The sequence below is a fragment of the Corapipo altera genome, unplaced genomic scaffold (genome assembly GCF_003945725.1).
Source record: "Corapipo altera isolate COAL_440 unplaced genomic scaffold, ASM394572v1 1, whole genome shotgun sequence".
NCBI lineage: Eukaryota > Metazoa > Chordata > Aves > Passeriformes > Pipridae > Corapipo > Corapipo altera.
The window spans coordinates 41,059,092-41,080,584 of NW_020884873.1; the positions used below are offsets into that span (position 1 = coordinate 41,059,092).

The 21,493-nt window shown below is 38.0% G+C and overlaps 1 protein-coding gene across 2 annotated transcripts in view; it reads right to left on the reverse strand.

The window, feature by feature from the left end:
* Nucleotides 1-16,525, reverse strand: part of BMT2 (base methyltransferase of 25S rRNA 2 homolog) — a 36,397-nt gene extending 19,872 nt beyond the window's left edge. Inside the window, exons 1-2 of one of the 2 annotated variants that reach the window (XM_027658339.1) lie at nt 16,360-16,525; nt 4,897-5,038 (exon numbers count right to left, since the gene is read on the reverse strand). In XM_027658339.1, coding sequence (XP_027514140.1) covers nt 4,897-5,038; nt 16,360-16,510 — 293 coding nt within the window. In that variant the 5' untranslated portion in view covers nt 16,511-16,525. Of the gene's footprint in view, nt 1-4,896; nt 5,039-15,455; nt 15,574-16,359 lie in introns of those variants that run through there. The other variant, XM_027658333.1, reaches the window with a different exon arrangement.
* Between the last annotated feature and the right edge of the window lie 4,968 nt (nt 16,526-21,493).

Genomic DNA, 21,493 nt, shown 5'->3' on the forward strand with positions numbered 1-21,493 from the left:
GACTGCAATGAGGTCTCCCTTCAGTCTCTTCTCCTCACTTGAACAGACCAAGTGACCTCAGCTGCTCCTCATCCGCTTCCCTCAGGGCCTTTCACCATTTTCATTGCCCTCTTTTGGATGCTCTCCAATAGCTTTATATCTTTCCTATATTGTGGCTCCCAAAAACGCACACAATATTCAAGGTGAGGCCACACCAGTGCAGAGCAGAGCAGGACAATCCCTTCCCTTGACCGGCTGGTGATGCTTTGCCTGATGCCCCCCAGGACATGGTTGGCCCTCCTGGCTGCCAGGGCACTGCTGACTCATCTTCAACTTGCCATTGACCAGGACCCCCAGCTCCCTTTCTGCAGTGCTGCTCTCCAGTCTCTCCTTCCCCAGTCTGTACATACATCTAGGATTGCCCCATCCCAGGTGCAGAATCCAGCACTTGTCTTTGTTAAACCTCATACAGTTGGTGATTTCCCAGCCCTCTAATTGTCGTGGTCTCTCTGAAGGGCCTCCCTTCCTTCAACGGAGTCAACACCTCCTCCCAATTTAGTATCTGTACACTGTATCTGTATACTACAGTATCACTGGCAAACAATGTGTTTCACAGCAAAAATTAAGACTGCCATACAAATGTGAACATCGAACGCTGTCTTTTCCTATTTTAAATGGTTTCCCTCCTCCTGTTTATGCCTCCTCCCTCTTAATACCATTCTCCTAAAAGTGAATTGCTTGAATAACTGCATTCATCAAAAACCCTGCAAAACAGCATTTAAGGGGCTTGCAAACATTCATTCATTCAATCTTCCAAACCAAAGATGATCAGCTTTCCTAGCAGAGACCTGTTATTCTTAAAGATCCTGTAAGAGATTACTTAGCCTTCCCCCCTTCTGAGATTACTTAGCCTTCCCCTCTTCTTTTGACTAGACAGGTCCAGTTTCTAGGAAAGAACCCTAAGGCTTTTGTGAAAAAAATTAGAAGATTTTTCATAATGTCTTTATCACTCTTGGAGTTGAGCTGCTGTTTGTTGTTTTTTAAATGCAGTGGCCAAGGTGATATTTTGTCTAAAAGCAAAGATAAATAAAGTCAGAGCAATACTTTACATATCTTGTTGACAATCTCATCCATACTCTCCAGTATGATATTTGCCTTTATTGCAAAAGCGTCCCATGAGTGCTTCATATTCAGTTTGTGGCCTGCTACAGAATCCAAAGAGCTTTTCAAAAGACTGACACAACCAATTATTCCCTGGTCTATATTTCTACAGCTGATAATGTTTAATATAGTTGATAACATTTAGTATAGTTAACAACAGTGTTACTTTTAATTCTGCTTTTAGAGTGACAATTCCTTTCTCTTTGCAAATTTACAAATTCAATAAATAAACTTTATTCTAGCAGACTTCTAATAAAAGTATTGACTAGTTATGGATACAGAGCAGACACTAGCAGACTCCTTCTCAGTAAATCACATTTTAGGATAAGCTCCTCACATCTGTTCTCTGCAAATTCTTCCAAACGGTTTTGCACTCATCTGCTCATGAAACAGTCAAAAGAGTTTTTTGAAAAAATGTAGGTCTAGATAATGTTTTGTCATGATAGCAAAAAATAAAATCTGCACTTCTAACTATTTAAAAAACCAGTCAAGTCAACACAAGTCTTAACACTGATGCAAAAGCAACAGAAAGAAGCAAACCTGCTGGTCTAGCTTATTTTGTTCTAACTAGAAACAGAATAGGCTGGCATTCACTGTCCACACAAATGTTCATCAGCCTACCTATGCCAGCAAAAATTAAGAGTTAGGACAATTAGTTAGGGTAAGCACCATCTTACCCTTTTCTTCATTTTGTGTTGCAATACAAATGAAAGAGCATCAGAAGTGTTAATTTGCAAATACCATTTGCTATTTGCAATTTTCTAAATATATAAAAAGAAAGGAAGGAAAGAACAGTTGAGTGTTGCTCAGGTTTTTTACAGCACTGCTCAGGGGATCATTAACCTGGATCTGGAAGTGGATGAAGTTTTAATCGCTCTTCTGCTGTCTCTCTCCCCAGTTCACAGTTCTATAATGTTGCCTTGAAACAAATAAAACTGGCCCCATACAACTCAGCATATGGCCACCAGTACAGTCTATAATGTACTACTTTCCATCTTTTACAGTTCCTAGAGTCTGGATATGTGCTTCTTTAAATCAAAACTAAAGAGGTAAAATAATAAGTTTTATGTCATCTGGTTTAAGAAGTAATGTCAGAATTTTTCTAGTATCTTCAACTAAATAGCTAGAAATACTTTTGAAAGGAGAACTCGGCAACAAAACTGTTATTCTTGATCCTGAGAAGTACACATAGCTTCTCTAGTTGTTATTCTGCACTCTCTGATTTATTTTATCAGATGCTAAGAGAATATAAGGAAAATTAAAGAAAGAAAAAAAGCCACAAAGTCTTTTGTGCCCTTTCTTTTTTTTTTTTTTCACTTCTCAGTTTCAGATCTCTGAAAAGATATTCCTTCAAATTAAAACAAAATTCAGTCTCTCCTTTCTTCAGCAGGGATACACTGCTGGTTCCAAATTCTTTTCAGTATTCCAGTCCCAAATTAAAATTCATCTAATATAAAACAGCTATCTTCCTGCTGTCATGGTGACACAGTAATAAGCATTGAGCAAAAGCTTTCACTGAAGTCTCATGTAAGTTCTTTTGCCTGCAACTATGCAATCAGGCACAAGGAAGAGTAACAACAAGGGGACCTGCCACCTGTCTGGCACACCTCTTGGCCCTGTGAGAAGGAACAAAATATTGCAGAACACGAAGTCAATCTGGTATGTTCTGGTATTTAGCAACACAGGCCTCGGTTTATGCTGAGACAGAAATGAAAAATATCCCTCTCTTTCTGCTGATGTAAAAACTCCTGATCCCTTGACTTCGCAAACTGAAGTTACACGCTTTATCTGAAGCTTTACACTAAGACAGAGCATTTTAGTGTCTCTTAATGGGTGAATTCTCTTCCTTATACAAGCTCAGGCTGCAAGGCGCAAACTCGACACTTATTTAAATGTTTACTTTGTAAATGATCTATAACAGAAACCAAGTGAGAGCCCAAAACCTTCAATAAACAGGCCATCAGCTGTCCTCCCCTGTCCACAGAGAACATTATCCTGTCCTACAGGGTAACTGACAAGCTTACCACATGCTGAGGGAATACTGCTTAGCTGAAATTAAAGTGCACACAGCCCTATTGAAAAAAGTTTCACACATTACATGACAATAAAATTGCAAGAAAATACCAAGCAATATTCCACAGAATCTGCCCAGGGTCCAGTACAACTAGTTTTTTCACAGATAACCTGAACTACGGGTCAGTTCCACTTCCTTAAGGGATCTGAGAATGACGCTAAACCAGGGCAGGGTGTGGGGAAGACACTGCAAGAAATTACAGAACTAGAATTCAGTATGATTCAAGAAAGTGTAATGTAAAAAAGAGAAATACAAGTATCAGCATTTCCACAGAAGTAATGAATAGCACAAATACAAAAAAACAACTAGCAACTGAGGAAGCCTGCAACAGAAACAGGCAGTTGGGGATCACAAGTGATCATAAATCAATGCCCTGTCAATTAAAAAAAACCCAAACCAGACAAGCAAACAGAACCCAAAACACCACTAACAAAAATACCAAAATCCCACCAAACAAGATCAACAGCATAAACGAGAGTTTATTACATCATCAATAAAATCTGTTTATTTTATTTATCCCTGACAAGGCCATTGAAACACTCTGTCCATTTTTAGGCATAGTTCTTTATAACCGAATCACCTCTCTTGTAATTGGGATAAAGATACATAAAGCATGTCCAGAAAGGGGTCTATAAAGAAACACTTATCTGTGGTGGGTTATATCCAAGCTAAAGGATGAAAGTAAGTAAGAGTCTATGGCAGGAAAAAATCCCCTAGCTTATTATTACTTGCTCCATTTCCAGAAGCCACAGAACAGCTCAAGTAGCCACCAAGGCGTACTCTAGATCAACTGTTTCACAGTCCTTTCTGTTTTATGGGCTCAAGGGAATTTAAATTTAATGATATCACATCTGCTATTCTTTGCTGCCTTTTGCTCAGCACTTTGAAACACTCACCTGCAGGACCTACAGACTGGCACACAAGATTACTTTTCCCTTGTCTGAAGTAATTTGCAAAGGCAGGACCACTGATAAACTCTCTTCCCATTAAAATTTCAACAGCATTTTGTTTTATTCTGCTGTACAGATTCTATAGTACGTCTTGGATGCCAGCAATTCTGAATGACTAACATTTCTCCTCTTTTAAGAATTTATTTTCCTGAAAGATTGAAATAGTTTAGCTTCTCATTTCATTACTTCACAATTCAGATAGCCCAACAAAAATTAGATGCTTACGACTAATAGGAATTTTGAAGTTTTAAATACATGTGAAACAAGTTTCATAGTGGTTAAAGTCTGTTGCAGGAGATTAAGAATCGAAAACTAAGTACCAGAGATTTGCATCTAGAGATCAACCACTATTATATGCACCTATTATATCAAACCAAAACCCTGAAAATTAAACTTGAGCTACACTCAACACATTTACTCAGTTTAGGTTGAAAAGCATGGAAAATTACTTCACAGGATTACTTGCAAACAGCTTCAGTATGTCAGGAAAAAAAACCTGTTTGTTGAAAATATTGCAAAAAAGATCACCTCATAACAGAACACTTCATAAGCTATTTCCTTAGCAAGTTGGAACACTAAGAAGGTATTGGTTTTAGGAAGAAATAAATAATTAACATGTTATAGAACAAATCTAAAATACTGCCAAAAAAGTAAAACACACTTAAGTTTTGTATTATAAATAACTGCAAGTAGAAGAGTGCAATTGTGTGTTTCAAATACATTAAGATTTACCTGCAACACCATTCAATTCGGCCTTCCCCTTCACAAGTTTTTGCCCAGTGATTATCTGCAAGGTTTTTCATTGCCACAGCATATTCACACAGAGTTTCCTCATCCTCACAGTGTTCACGCCAGATCTTATCAAAGTCTCCCACTAAACAAAACAAAACAAAAAAAATGCACATCAGATACAAAGTCTCTCATTATCTCCATGGCAAAATCCCCATCTTCCAGTTAAAAAGTTACATAATGCACCAAGAGATTAGTTTACCTGCTCAAAACAAAAAACAAGGTCCTCTTTCTCTAGTCAAACACAAAATTCTAGGTTTTGGAGCAGGAAGGGGCTATCGGGTACTTGGGAAACTAGAAATATTATCAGTACGCAGATTTTGTTCAGCTTGTTCTCTGAAATTAAAGTCCCTGGGAAGTTTCGTTTTCAGGTTTCTGTGCATGAGCATTAACATGACAAACATTTTAGAAATAAACGACTGAAAGGTTTTTTACTAGCATTCATGCCCATGGCAAATACTGTGGATGATATTACATGAAAAAGTCACAAAAATAAAGTTTAACCCAGAATACAGATTTCTTTGGATACACTGGAAAAGAAATTCAAGCCTTCATTGATTTCTGTCTAATCAAGCCAGGCCCAGTGAAATAGCTTCTAGGGGACAATACTGAAGAATCAAACTATGACCTGGAAATCACAGACAAACTCATCTGCAGATCTCTAGGGACAGATTTATTTCCATGCTCGCTCACATGCTGAAAAGAAATCTTGCAGACTAAGTTCTGGCACTTTAAAGTAATCAAATGTGATGATTTTCCTTCTTTTGCTGCTAAGCATCCACTTCTAGCCTGCTTTACATAATGTACTGCTAAATAAAAACTAGATAAATGCTGGTAGTGGCTAGCCACAATTCTTATTGTGTTTTCTACAGCATGTAAACCCTTGGTGTACCTTACTAAAAGCATGTTTCTGCTTTAAGAAAGAAAAATACATGTTCGCTAGTATGATGTTCACTAATTTGTTTTGTGTTTCTTAATCATAAATGTGTGCACACATCTAGAATTTATGTCAATCTGTAGAATAAAAATTATGTGTCGATTTTGCACCTACAAGCTAATACAGCTGAAAATAAGTCTTCAAGAGTATAACTGTACTTTAAGCTTTGATTTGGACAACCAACACACTTTTCACAACACAGTTCCGGAACCAGTTTTTGTAGCACCTTTACATTAGAAGGTAATACTTTGAAAGTGTATCAGCCATAAACTAACAATTAATGTCTGTTAAAGCCTGAAAGTAGCTTACAGTAGGACCTGTCCTCATATCAGTAAGAGATTTCTGTTTCTAACCCACTTATGGTAGTTTCTTTGATGTGCTTTGTTTCAATTAGCAGTAATTAATGAATTTCTTCCAGTGACAACCTTTTTTTTTTTCCCTCCTGTGCAAAGCAGTAACAAACGTCACCTCATCTGTCCTCCACTTACAGAAAGACTGGCTATGATGGACAAGTATAGACATAATACTTAAAAGATTAAAACCAATCATCCAGGTTACTCCCTATTTAAGTTTGATTTAGGGATGTCATAGCAATTTTCTCTTAAAAAATAATCATCCAGCACACTTGTACAATCAAAATGAGTCAAGTTTAAAATTATGTGTTTATATTCCCTTGTGTGAGATGGCAGTTGAGATGGAAGGGAGTGGCTACGATTTAGTTTTATCAAAACAGGGAAGCTATGCAAGAAATCACGTACTCTGCCTGCTATTCAACAAGCATATACAAGACAGTTATTGCAATGGACAAAAAAAAAAAAGGTATAATACTGAATAGCATCCCTCATTATTTCCCAAATGATCCAAGTTCAGAGAGATATGCTTTATACGAAAAGGCACCAGCAAGCTGACCACCAGAGCAGAGAAAACACCCACGTCACAGGCAGGCCCCCACAGCAGTTTCTGCTAAAACCTGTGGGCCACTTTTCCAGAGCTTTCAGGAGAGTCATATGTACAAACAATCATGCAGAACAGAACATACTGTACTGAGAAAAGAGTAGAAAATAGCACAGACAGTGGCCTACCAGCAAAGGAGGCAAAACAAGTATAACCCTGAGGAATCTGTATTAATCTGTATTTCTTGTGTCATCAAAGTGCAGAATCTATACAGCACCAAGCCAGAAAGCACTGGCCAAGTTCAAAGTAATTCTCCATAGCCAATTAATTCTGGTGCAAGTTAGATAGTTTCTTTGACTCTGAATCTTATTGCATGCTCCAGATAATTGTGAAATGCTTGAATGATCTGCACCTGCTAAAGATTTGTTTGAAGAATACATGGTTAATTAGAAAGTAAAAAGTAAATGAATGAAGACTTATTAAAGGAAAATACCACAAATACAGAATCCAAAGTTTCATACTGTTCAGTACATCATCTGGTCTATTCTTAAGCGATTATTCCATTGCCAAATACCCCTTTTCCTTAAACGTTAAGAAATAAGACAGATGGGAAAGAAGAAATATGCAAAACCCAGATGTTCTTAACTAGCCAGTCCTTACTTACAGCAAAGTAGTGATGTCTCGTAACACTGAATCCTGCTCTCATAGCAGCTCTTACTTCCTTCTGAACAAGGCATAGATTGGCACCTCTCCCTCAAAGTCAGACAAGGGTCAAAAGCATCCACAGATAAAAGATCCTAAATTTAGATATACAGCAACAGACCCAAAGATGACAGACAGCAGGCTGGGACATGATCTTTGCGTTACAACAGAGCTGCCTATGACAGTAACAGCTTCTTGGCTCTGTGCTGACAAGAAAATAAAACTGAATGATATGAATTATATAGGATACAGAGTAGAATGATTTAGGAGAGAGATGTAGAACAAAATTGAAAAATTCATCATGAAGTAATTTCATCACACATCCTATATCAAGTCAATTCTGTGTGCACTTCTGGTTTGTCTTCATTTACCAATACAGAGATACAGAAAATGGCTACGTGGGACAGATACGGCACAACTTTTGTATAAGGAACATTTAAATAGAAGAAAGAAGAATATAGGTGAAAGCAGGAGAGGACAGACCTCTACAAGATCACAGCTGACAGGAAATGTAAATATGGAGCAACTGTCTGCTTGTTCTAAGAGTAGGAGACATTCAGAAAGAGCAGCTTAAAAGAAAAAAAAAAGTTATTTCCTCATAAAATGTATAATTGAGTTTAAAGTCCATGCAGCTGGGCAAACTATGAGAAGAAAATCCATGACAAACTCCATATTGAAGATGCAATTTCTACCTCAGGACCTCCTAGACCATGAAATCTCTCAAAGATAGAATGGTAAGCAAGCACACAGTGATAATCCAGCAGCACTTCTCACTTACTCTTGTTTAAGCATCTGCTGTTGACCCACTGTCAATACTGACTTCCATAATGCCCATTTCTCTGCCCTTTCATGAAGAGAAGCTCCAAAACAACTGAAGATAAAAGGGTTATCTTAAAACACTGGCACCACTGTGCAGGGACTTTCAAAAAGGGTCTGAAGTCAAGCTTCCCTTGAACAAGCAGAATGGCAGTGGATTGTTTTGTTTGGGTTTTTTTTTTCCCCATTATTTTCCAGAGTGAGCTTTGAGAAGACACAAACGGGCATATAAGATTCACAGAAGCCTTAAATCCAGAATCATGCTCCAATATTGAGTTGAAAATGCAAATAATCCTTCCTATCTCTTGAGATTTTAAGTGACTACAATAGGTCTTGCAGCATCCAATTTCAAACTGATACCTAGAACACATAAAAGCTATGTATTGATTTTTTGAATCAATACATTATAATGCACTGCGTATTAATTTTTACAGCAATACATTATAATCCATGTGCAAATACTGGATTAACTCTACTAGAGTTAAACAGTTATTTATGAATCAATAAATTCTTGCTTGTATAACCAAAAAGGCAGTAAAATATGCAGGAAGGTTTCACTACAAAACTAACAGTTACTAGAAAAATAAGATAAATAAAATCTTCTGTTAAGCAATCAGTAACACTGCAAATAAAATAGCAATTTGTGGTAGGCTAATGTAATGGAATAAAAAGTCTTGCATCGCTGATCACATCTTAAAGTTAATACTTGATTTTGTGTATTAATTTTTTCATCTCACATACTCATGACCATATCATAATATAAAGGCGACTCAACACTCCTATTGTGCACCTAGAGATCACCTTTTAGGCAATTTAAAACCTCTTTTGAGCACTGAATTTTCAGAGATCTTCACACAGCTCAGAACTCCATCTAGGAACCAGTTATGCCAGTGTTCAACTGAAAAGTTTGACTGGCAAACCTAGCTCATAACAGGAGTTTCACAAACTCAAATCACTACAGTGATGTTACTCCAAAGTTATTTAATATTTGCTCAACTTTATCCAGAATTACCTAGAAAATAAATAAATTACCTACTTTTCACCTTGAAGATGAACTATTTCTTTAAAAACAAGAAAGGCCAAAGCCCACCGCTTCCAAGAATTCTGTCAGTGAACAACTGACTGACCAACTTGTTCTCTGTAGCACACCCTTTTCTAACACAGTAACAAAAATCTAATACTGTTTACCTAGAACAGATGAATCCATCTAAGTAATTTCCACCCACATTAATATTGCCTGCAGAATAGCCAAGGCATAACCCTGAACTCTCCCACAGAGTAATCAGCAGTTGCTGAATACTGTCACAAAGAGAACAGGTCAGGCACATAGAAGTTATTTTTCAATTATGAGATAATTTTAATTGTGGGTAACAGCAACGGAGACCTAACGTTAGCTGTAAGTTTCAGCAACTGAAAACATTTCTAATAGAGAAGAATCATACAAGATTGGTAAGAACTCCCCTCATTCCACATTTATTTACAAGGTCTCATCAAAGCTCCCTAGAACAACATGAGAAGACCGTTCTTGATGGGATAATCCTACACCATAACTCTTCTCTCCAGGAAGTCTATTATCAAGAACAAAAAATTACATCTTTCTTCCATCCTATTTTTTAAAAAACATATTTTTAAAAGACACTTATTTGTAGAGTGTTAAATTGAACTGTCATTTAAGGTATGCTTATGAAGTTAACAGAAAAATTAATTAGTCCATTATTCTCCAACTTCTGACAGAACAAATCATATCAGTTGGCATTTTTAACAAAAGACAACCCCCTGTAACGTTGTAGTGGTTTGAGCTCAGTTTTGCTAAAGTCAGTATTTTTCATTTTGGAATGGGATAAAACCCCAAACAACTAATCTTATAATTCTGTTTTATCAAGCAATAAAATAGTTGTCATATAGAGTTATAAAAGTATTATCTGCACAAGAAGAGATGTATAATTACTATTTTCCTTAATTTCATTGGTACTCTTCAAAAAACAGTGCTGCCATCTCTGAAAATCTCAAAACTGAGCACAAAATACTTCATTCATCACCAAATAAACTTTGCATCCCAAAATTTAACTGACACTGTGCATTTAAGCCTTCATGTACACACAGTGCAGGTTTAGATATTAAGCAACAACTTCCTCCAAAAGAAACACTACTTTAGCACTTGAGAAAAAGTGGGATTGGAACTGCCACTATTTCCTTTTGGAAAACTAAAATGTTCTGAATTCAAGGTAGCTGTAATTGAGTCAAAAAAAAAAAAGAAAAACAGACCAAACAAGGGTTTAAGGGTCTGAAGCCTTGGCAAATACAAATAATGTAAAAAACCAGATTCAATCCATTCCTTTTTCAATACCTCCATTTACAGCAAACTGCCTTCCTATTTCCTTCTCTACCGGAGCTTTGAAGGCTCTGGTAGAAGAGAAAATAAGGTCAATACATTGACTACCAATGAAAGACAGAAGCAAAACTGACATGTTAATATTTGTATAATAGTTATTAATGTTAATAATGAATTAATAAAAATAAATCTTGCTCATTGTAAAAAAGTAAACCTATCACAAAACTAACAAATGTCCATGACAATACTGGATACCTTCTGGATAACTGGATGACAGGCTGCTGGCCATAGCAATGCCTAGCAAAATATCTGAGTTTTCTTTTTTGTTGTTGATGGTAATGCACTACAGAACGAAAAAATCCATCTCATTTCAGTCTCTTAAGACCACCTCTCACTTGCTGGAAACAGTAAACTAGCTAAACATATTAAACAGTAAATGGGAAAAGCAATCTTACACTGTTCACTAGGCTAAAGCTGAAATTAACTTTCTATGAATATCTGATAAAATTTCCTCATTAACCTTGTCAGTTGAAATTTAGCTGTACTACTAATGTATGGATGCAGTGGCAATGATAAGAAAAATTAATTACATGAAGAGTATCAGCAATTATACCTTCATAATTTTCAGTATATACTAGATAAACTAGGAGCATATCTAGCATTCCTTGTGAAAGACATTAGGCATTTTTGGCTTCAGTGTTTTCCAGTTTTACACATCTATGTACAGAACATGAACTGCAACTTGGACAAAGTTCAAGCAATCAGAGCTAATATTTTCCTTCTCTTGTCTGACTAGTATTTGTTTCATATTTCTCAGGATTTACCTGAAATACTTCAGAATAAAATATTTAAAAAACCTGAAGTGTAAGAATCTAATTTTCTCTGTCTCAGTATCAATGTTCCTTCCTTCTACTTACATAGAAAGGATTCATTTGACCAAACGTGGATTTTTACATTTGACCTGTTGGATAAACCTCTTATCCATCTGTTTACGCTGAACAGACTCAGAGGGCGCAATTCATGTGATATTTCAGCATCTACGGGGGGGGGGGGTCAGCTTAGATCACCTTGAAGACTGATCTGTGTCTCTGATCTGCTACAAGTCTCTGATGGCTGTCACACAAACACTGAGCTTGTTTGTGATAGTTTAAGCAATTACTGCCCCCAGGTGTTGGATCTGCTCTGCTGGAAACTTCACTCTCCTCTTCCCCAGGCCTGACTTTGTGGGATGGAATATGAGTTCACCTTAACACCACCAACGCGGAGATGAACACTTTTAACAGAAACTACTGAATTTGGTAATTTACAAATGCAGGAGCAAAAACTGGAAGCAGTTTATGTACAGATAGGTACAGATTTCATTATTCTGATGCTGCAATAGGAACACGAACTTCCCTACTAGGGCAATAAAGGAGCAGGGAAGAAGGTGACATATACCTCTTTGTTCAATGGGTGCAAGCTTGTGTTGCAGCCAGTGCTTTTTCAAATTTATGGGCTAACTAAATGATGGCAATAATTAAATCCTGCAAAACGTAAAATATTATGGCATTTCTAATGAAAGCTTCCATGCAAAACTGTGGTGTGCAAACTTTAAAGGCAACTGAACCTCATGTCATAAAATAGTATCAATTTTCATTTTAATTAAATAAAATTTAGTTTCTATTAGTTGAAAATGGAACAGTTAGTATTACAAAATGTCTTCTTCTTCCAAGAAATTAATGCAAATGAGGAAACACAACTTGAGATCTTGAAAACATAGGTTTATTTCTACTGTAAAGCAGTTATATTTACCAAAAGGGACTAACAACTGTAAACTTATCCTGTAGAGTTCGAAGTTTTCCTGTCCTGTGAAAAATGACACCATTTCAAAATCTTTCACATAGAGAAGAACTTAAGCTCTCTCAAGATTTTTCATGGAAAACAAGAGAGACAAAGACTCCATGAAGCAACTGACTTCAGACCAACTCTTCTGTCTAAATGTCTAAACCACATCTACTCAGGCTACTTATTATCATCAGGCAGGGTCCTTAAATTCTTCCTTATTTTCTGAATTTGAAAAACCTTTAAGAAAGTTGTTATCCACTTTGATGAGTTTCTTTTAAGGAATCAAACTGCCATCTAGAAATGCTTCTCCCAGCTTCTGTGATATGGTAACTAGTAACATGACAAACACCAATTCCGTGTGATTCTTTAAGCCTGAACAGCCTTAACAGGTGCATGTAAGGAGAAATGAACTGTTTTGGTGAACATTCAGGAAAATATGTCATAAAATACCTTTACAGACACCTCCGCAATTTTTTCCACTTGGACTCAACATGGGATTTTAAGGGAGAAGTACAGGGTCTTGCAAATCATCTTTCAGACTACACAGAAAACCATCTATAACTGAGGGTCACGTTGCAGAGAAAATGTTACTTGATAAATACAGCTCTGCATGACTAAGGTAATAAACAACTAAGAGAAAAACAGGATGCCTCTGTATCAGAAGGGATTTTTATCCCAGTAAAAATTAAACCTACTTGGCTACTACAAGCAATTGGAAACAAACATACATCACATAGCAGATGTTCAGTAGATCTCGTGTAGTTCCTTATGAACCATTAAATCTGCTTTTACAAGTCTATCTGTCAGGCTCGACAGACGTCAGCCTACATGCAATATATGAAACACCCATGCATTTATGCAACCAACACATGATGCTCCAGCCCATGGCTACAGGTGCCCAAAAGATGCATAGAGGAAAACTGTAAAATTTGGGGTCACCTGTGATACAAAGCAATAGAACCAAGTTCAAGAGACTAAAGTATTAGTCACACAGTAGAAAAACTAAAATTGTTTAAAAAAACAAAAACATGCACTTCAATGCAAACTTAAAAGCATTTCAGCTTCACCATTTCAAAAATGGTAAATGCTTGTCCCAAATACACTGGCATGCTCTGGGACTATGATATGACATGAGTCACAGTACAGAAGTACATAAAAAACACATGATACTTACTAGTAGAAGCAATTCAACAAGTGCAGAAATTAAAAAACAAGCCAAGTTTCAGTTTTGATCAAGCTCAAGAGTTAGTTTTTAACCAGAAAAAACAAATTAAAAAAAAAAAAAAATCAAACCCTTTAGATGACATGATGCTGACTAAACTGTAGCAATTCCTTAGTAACAGCAAAAAAATTGCTGTGATGCATCCCTGGTTAAGAAATATTGCTCTTGCACTTTGACAAGTATGCAACTTCTTCAAAAACATGTCAGCTTGCAGTTTTGGACCACATTGTTGCTTTTCCACTGGCTCATCCAAAAAAGAGGTGAACCACTGCAGAAATGAAACAAAATTATAGCAATGGTGACAGTTATAAGCAACTCAGATAATACACTAGCTTACCTTTTACAATTGTCCATTAAAACACAAACCTTGCTAACATCAGCAAGGCAAATGAATTCTCAAAGAAATCAGCTTATTAAAATCAAGCCTGTATAACTTCTATTAACACACATCTCCGTGTCTCAAGGACCCATCTAATGCAACACTTCTAAGAGAAGACAATAACTTAAGATCATATTACAATATCAAGGGCTTTCTTAGACATATCTATCCTGTGCAAAATAATAATGTAGCTTTCAGAAGGATACTCAACATGCTTTTTCATCTACCAACAAAATTAATATGTGATTCTATTTTAGTTCCTACAAACAACTGAAGTCCATGCAACAGCAATTTTGCATGTTTGCTCATCTAGACAAAACGGAAACTAGCTCACAGAACTCTAGCAAATGTAAGAAGAGGCAGAGAGAGTTAAAAAAAAAAAGGAAAAAAGAAGACAATACAAGATTATGGAATAATACAGAAAAATGCTTTTGCTCCATATAGAGGTGAGTGCACTGCACTGTGGAGTCAAGACACTTTCCTTGTGCTGTAAGCACATAAGCAAGGATGTGGGTGTTTTCTCTTTGCTTTTTCATATCCAAGTTATAATTCAAACTGTACTGAGAAATTACAGATTATTTGTTGATTTTTTACTTTGCTTTAGCAAACTGCCATCTTTGATGTTTTCAGGCTAAGTTACTTGCCAGTCAGTGTCACTGAGTATTACAGAAAAAAAAATCCAAGAAAAGATCCTTCAGAGGTCAAGCATGTCCTAGTATTACAATTTCAGAATGGCACTAAGGGCTTTTAAAAAGGAGATTCTCAGATCTGCTTTTAGAAGCATAGAGAGATGTAGGGAGAAAAGACACCAAAAATAAAATTCTTAAGTTAAAAGAACCTAACATATGAAGTACAACTGACCATTAACCACTATTAACTTGTAAGGATCACCTGTTACTGGAGGAGTAGGTAATGGGTGGAGCTCTCCTTGTTGTACAGATGTGATGAACAGTTGGTTTGAACTCTCAGTGAAATGACATATCATATTGCTAATTTAGAGGGACTAGAAAAACCACTCTAAAGTTTTCACTAATGCATGATTTACAGGACATACAAAGTAAATGAGGGTGCTATTCTGTCTTTTGCTTAACCAGTTACACACAACCTACCCTTGCACACAAACTTGTTCTTTGTTGAGAAGTAGGCTTACAATGACTTCCATGTAATTTAGGCTCTCATCTAAAAAAATTCGGTTGTTACAGATTGCTCACTTAAAAAAAAAAAAAGTTAGCAGTGCCAATGTTTTTCTGTCTTAATCTGCAGGCACTCTGGAATGACAGAGAAATATGTACTGCTAAAAGCTGGACTCCTTTGCCAGAATTTCAATATTTATATATATTAGGTTCATTCTCCCAACATCCAAGCGAAGAAGGGAGATCCTTTGGTTTTGACTCACCAAGGCCAAAACAAACAGCAACATTCAATCAGTGTCTAGATAGGTAGGTATTTGTGCCCAAATCCCATGACCTGGCTCCAGGGGAGACTTTGAAAGTCCAGAAGGCAGTATGATCTTGTTTCTTCAACCAAGTGTCATATGAAGATATAGAGAAGAGTCAAGAACTGCTGCCTACAACAGGAAGAGCTCCCATTTTATGTGTGTTCTTCTAGAGGTATACACCAAAGAGCTGTGGACACTGCAAGAATGAATAGATGAATGTTCTGCAATCTGTGCTAGCATTTCAGAGGTTTTAAAGCATTCCAATACCCTCACAGGAACCTTGCACAAGGGCATTAATACTGATGACAAAGTAGACTTTTCAAGGACTCCGAGTAATTTATTTCACAACAGCTTTACCCCAACCCTTTCGCTTAGTGCTCCATACCGAACTACCTGCTCTACGACCGAAGGACAGGAGGCACAAACAATTCACAAAGACCTGTGCCTTTCCAGATCACCATTCACTCTCTCTTGGCATTCATGACCTACTGTCCTCTCTCTTGCAGATCCTCAGTTTGGATAACTGCTATTCGACTGGGACGCTGCCACCCCAGCCAGGAAGGAGGCTCCGGTGCCAGCAGCTCCAGGAGAGCGGCACAGCCCCGGCAGCCCCAACCAGGTGCCCTCGGCGGGGCTGCGGGCAGCCAATGGCAGCGGCGACCCCGCTCCGCCGGGGAGGAGCAGGAAGCGAGCGCGGAGCTGCTCCCGGCCGCTGCTCCGGCCACCCTCCCCCGACACACCCTCTCGGCAGCGCCAGGGGTACCGGGCCGGCCCGCCGGCCCCCGCCCGCGGGGGGACGCCCCGATGTGCCGCCGGCGGGGGCAGCGGGGGCCCGGCCGGGGCGGCCCCTCCCCCGCGTTACCTTCTCGGTACTTCTTGCGCAGCCGCCGGTGGACGCTCTTCACCACCCCGGACAGCTTCTCCTGCTCCAGCTTCCGCTCCTGCTCCGGAGGCGGCGGCGGAGCGGCGGCGGCCCCGCCGGGCCGGGGCCGGGGCTGCGGAACGGCCTCCATGGTGTTCCCGCTGCTCCGCCGCGCACGGCCCGGCCGAGGGGGGCGTGAGCTGTGCCGGGCTGTGCCGGCCGGGCATGCGCGCCGCCCGCCGCTCGGCCTGCCGGGACAGGGAGTCCGGCGGGGTGATGCTCCCGCCGCAGCCGCCGGCCGCATGCTGGGACTCCTTGTGGTCCCTCGTCCTGGAAGGCACGGGTCTGGACAGACCCCCAGCTGTGGGCTGGGTTATTGCTAGCAAAACTTCCCACGCTCCACATCTGGAGCGGGTCACTGCGGTGATCGGTAAACCAGCGGAAGAAATGAGGGAGAAAACACCCTAAGGGGCCAGGGGCAGTGCAACTTCCCCCCCTCCCCTCCGTGCGTTACCCCAGTTCGCATCCTTCCCAAGAGGCCCCCGTAACAGATCCGTCTGTGGGTTCTTCTGACACAGGGGGGCAAAACCTATTCCCCCCTTACAAAAGACCTTGTGGAAAAAACCTGAATTCAAAATACCCTCACGCAAACCTGAGCAGGTTGATGTCCGTGGTGTGGGTGCGGGCACTTAAGGAGCACAGTTTTGTACAGGCTTTTTTATGTCTTCATGGAGCTGCCGGGCCCGTTTTTCAGCAGAGCACAGTTTGTGACATTTATTTGGATGGAAATACACTGCTGGAGCAGGACCAACACCTGCAGCCAACAAAACTGCACCTTACAGGGGAAAACCTTTATCTGCAGATCTCTGTGCCCAGCTTCAACCTTTCCCCAAACCCGAAGTACTTCAGTTCTCTCTGTCAGTCATTACTGGAAATAGGATAGACAAAATCATTCGTCACAAGATCGTGGCAGTGAAATCTGCCACGAAGGTCCTTCCTTGTTTGCTTTGGCCAGAAGCAGCTAATTGTCTTTTCTGAAGATGTTAAAAAATATGAAGGAAGTAATTGCAGCTACAATGAAATCAGTGACGAATCTGATGTGGGTCGGGTTAAGATTTCACCCTGATGAGAAGTCAGTGACACATACAATTTTTGCAATGGGGTGTATATCAGGTCCACGTCAGATAGTCCTGCCAAAAAGATTTTGCAGCTAATCACAGAGCATGGTGGTTTTCTACTTTTCTGATGAAATTCTTTTCAAGGTGGAATTGTCAAGGCAAAACACTAATGTCCAAAGAAAAGTTTTTCATTGTTATTGACTGCAAAAACATCGCCTTTTCACCTGACTCTGAGCTAGGTAGGCAGATACTGCATCTCATCCATCACCCTGAAGTACCCACGTAATGCTCGAAGGTCCAACGTTTTCAGTGCTTATATTTCTCAGAAAGTGCTTAAAAAACTTCAGTGTAGTTTGAATCTTCCATCCTTATGTTTACATGTTATTATGTATTTTATTGTCAGAGTATTTCCATTTGGTTTGGTTTTTTGTTGTTTTGTTTGTTTGTTTGTTTGTTTACTCAAAATATAGGGCAATGATGGAAGGAGAATTTAAATTTTTGCTACTGACATCAGCATTAAGAAAGGAAAGTTCAGTGTGCTGTTTGAGTTATTCTTTAGCTACATTTTTCTTTTAGTTTTGAAACTGAAATAACTGATGATGAAATAACTGATGTTAATGAAAAAAATACCAGTATATATTGATTCTACTTTGATGTGGAAAACATCCAAAAGTCATCTTCTGATATGGATTATTGTATTCCATATTCACCAAACTAGTTCAGGAAGTTAAACCTGAATTAGAAATAAAGTTTGGTGCTGGGGTTAATGATAGCTTTCTGAAATATTTTTATTTCTAGTTTTATATGTGAGTCCACATAAGAAGGATTAAGATAGTGTAAAAAGAGATTACAGTGATAGTCACTAGGAACATTTCAGTTAATGGGGAGCCTACATGGTGGTTAATGTTCTTTACATTTTCACATTATGTAGGATTTGAGGAAGCAGAGAATGAAGAGGAAATGCATGAGACAGTCTTCTGCATGTGGCATGATACTTGGGAGAGCACTGAGGGAGACTTCTCAGAAGAGTAGGGGTACCAGAGCGACAGAAGAGAGACGGAGGCATTTGGAGGATGCCTAACAGATACTGCTGTGGCATTAACCCCCCAGTCATGAGCCTCCAGACTTGGAAATGTAGGTTATCCAGTCAAAGTATGAGTATGTCTGTGGTTTAGAAAATCAGAAATCTAACTGTAGAACTGAAGAGTTGGGGGGAAATTGTACTTATGTGAACTATTCTCTCTCAGAATAATAAGTTATTATTTGAATGAGGTTATCACTGTGGTTTTTCAGTTCTCAGGAGTTCTTTCTAAAACTAACAAAGTGGTTTTAAATACAAAGTAGCTTTAATTAATCACAATTATTTCAAAATTTATAGTATTAATATTAGACATACTTTGTTACTCTGATTTTTCAGTGTACAATTTTATGTGACTATCCCTTTTTAATATGTTATTTTATAGTTTCAATATTTTGATTATTTTCTGATGTTTTAGAAATATGTCAAAATGAAAGAATTCAACTCTGTGCCTGCACAGGCAACTTTCATAGAGCTTGTAGAGGCACAAGCTATTATTAAAAAATAGGAAGTAGAGAAGTATCTAATTTTTAGCATAAGTGGTTTTATATGAAAATAGACCAAGATATAAAATTTATTCTTCCTTCTTAAAAAAGTAACTTAGAAGTTTGCTTTCAATAAGCAAGTTTAGTTTCAATAAGCATTTTCATTCTCTTTACCAGAATGATAATGAAAGAATACCTGAGGAAGAGGCTTTATGCTCACAGGATACACAGATACTTTCCTCAGAATATGTGATGAAAGTTGGGTCCCAAAATGCAAAGTGATTGAAGGAGATGCTTTACCTAAGTGCTGTATGGAGATATCAGTGGGTGATGGAATGGGCCATTAAAGCAGGACCAGTTCTGTCAGGCCAGATGGAACTGATGTTCCAGTGCTCTGTCAAGCTGGAGAAAAAACATGTGTGATCTATACATTTCTTGAACATGGTACAGGAAAATGAAGATGAACATAAATCTTGTGTTTGTCCCTAAGGCACAAGAGTAAAATGATCAATAAGGATATCCAAAGTGATAAAGACAATATATAAATATAAAACAATGCCTCCATCCTGATAGGTATGATGGAGTTTGACTATCTGAGAAAGAATAGTTTTTAGTAGCTGGTCTTACTACCTTGAATGTAGAAAATTAATGAATGGATGAATGATCCTCTGTGTATTAGTTACTTTCTAAATAAATAAATAAATAGATAAATAAATAAATAGATAAATAAATAAATAAATAAATAAACTAAAAAGGCCAATTTAGGGCAGACTAGAACAGCTTCTTTTGACATTTCTGCAATATTTTAGTGCCCATCACTTTTTGTGAGTAGCATTAGAATCAAAAGTCTCGTTTCACAGGCTGGAAGGAAGAATAATTCCAGCACTTTCCAGTACTCGGGTGGCTGGAACATTCACTGAAGATGTGGGAAAACCAGTTCACATCCCTGCTCTGCCCGAGGGCATCTGAACCCACATCTTCACTATGAGATTATATAAAGTGGAAGTACTCTTCCTTCCTCAAGGAAGGGTGACAGCAGCCTGTATTTTCAGTCTTTCTCCCCATGGAAACTGTGGAAGAAAAGCAACATAAAAATTTTCTAAGTTGTGCAAATCAGCAGTGCTTTGCTTCCATCTCTTTCACTGGTAGTTTTGACAATCAAGTCTCCTCAGCCTCTTCATCCCTTCTATCTTACAAATGCTTGTTGTTTGAAAAGTGTCCAAAAAAATTGATGTCAAAGAGAATAAACCTTTCTAGACAACAATCTGTCCAGTGTGAAGACATCATCATAAGATTCTCTAATGTAATGTAATCTGCAAAAATATTACTGAAAGCATGTTATGATTTTAATGGAATACTGAAACACTGTGGTAATTTAAAAGGAATAAAACATTCTTTGTTAGATGTGGAAATGTTTTTGCTACATGTATCCAATGGGCAGAAAAACAGGCAGCAATGGAATATTAAATGAAATTACTGAAGATTTTTCTTCTTCAGTAACTGTGGAGTCTTATAAGCAATGGAAATAAGATAATGTGACTTAAAAAGTAGGAGAGCTGGTCCATTATTACATTCTCCAAACACACTTCAGTAATTTAGTAATTAAAATTACATAGTAATTAAAACTGCTACCCCATAACAATAATTGTATAACTATAGATCCTGGATTCCATATCTGGAGACTGACACCTCTAAAAGTATGTTTACACCAGCAGTCCCTTTACTTAGTCCCCTGTGTATTTTAGAGGAAAAAAATAGGTTTGTTATTGACTTTGGTTTCCATCTGAAGTCACAGTATTTACATAAATAAACATTTTGCTTCTGGAAAGCAGATTTTTCTACTGAAGGATCAGTTAAAGTTGCTCTTCAAGTAGGTAGAGGCACACAGCTTTGAGAAGGCTTAAAATAGGGGCTCATTGTAGAGTCTAATTAAGTATCCTCAAGACCATGAGAATTAGATACTGATAAGAGATTTTATTTATTGAAATCGTGTCTTTTACTTGTTAGCTTCTGTTGCAAAATGGCAGGAATAATTTTAATGGCAGCTAGCATTTCTGATAAACAATAAATTATCTGCCTCCATTGTGGCCAGCATATACCACCTATGTCTGTCCATGGAAAGGAGCTGTTTCTTTTGACACAGGAAAAAAAAGTTAAGAATTTGTTAATCCCTTCAGACTGTCACTTGTGTAATAGTAAAGTGGGAATTAAATTTCATGGAACTACTGAAATATTTACTGAAAAACCAGCATAGTACTTTATACCTAAGTTGTTCAGGATATTATGTGCATCTGTAGGAAGTAAAGCAAACCTTTAATGCTGAGAACAGACAATGCATTTTTTAATAACTTCTGTATTCATTGTACAACTTCTTTGCAACATGGGCATCGCAAACATCCTTAATACTCTATTAACAGAGATCATTAAATATAAATGTAACTTAATGAAAAGTA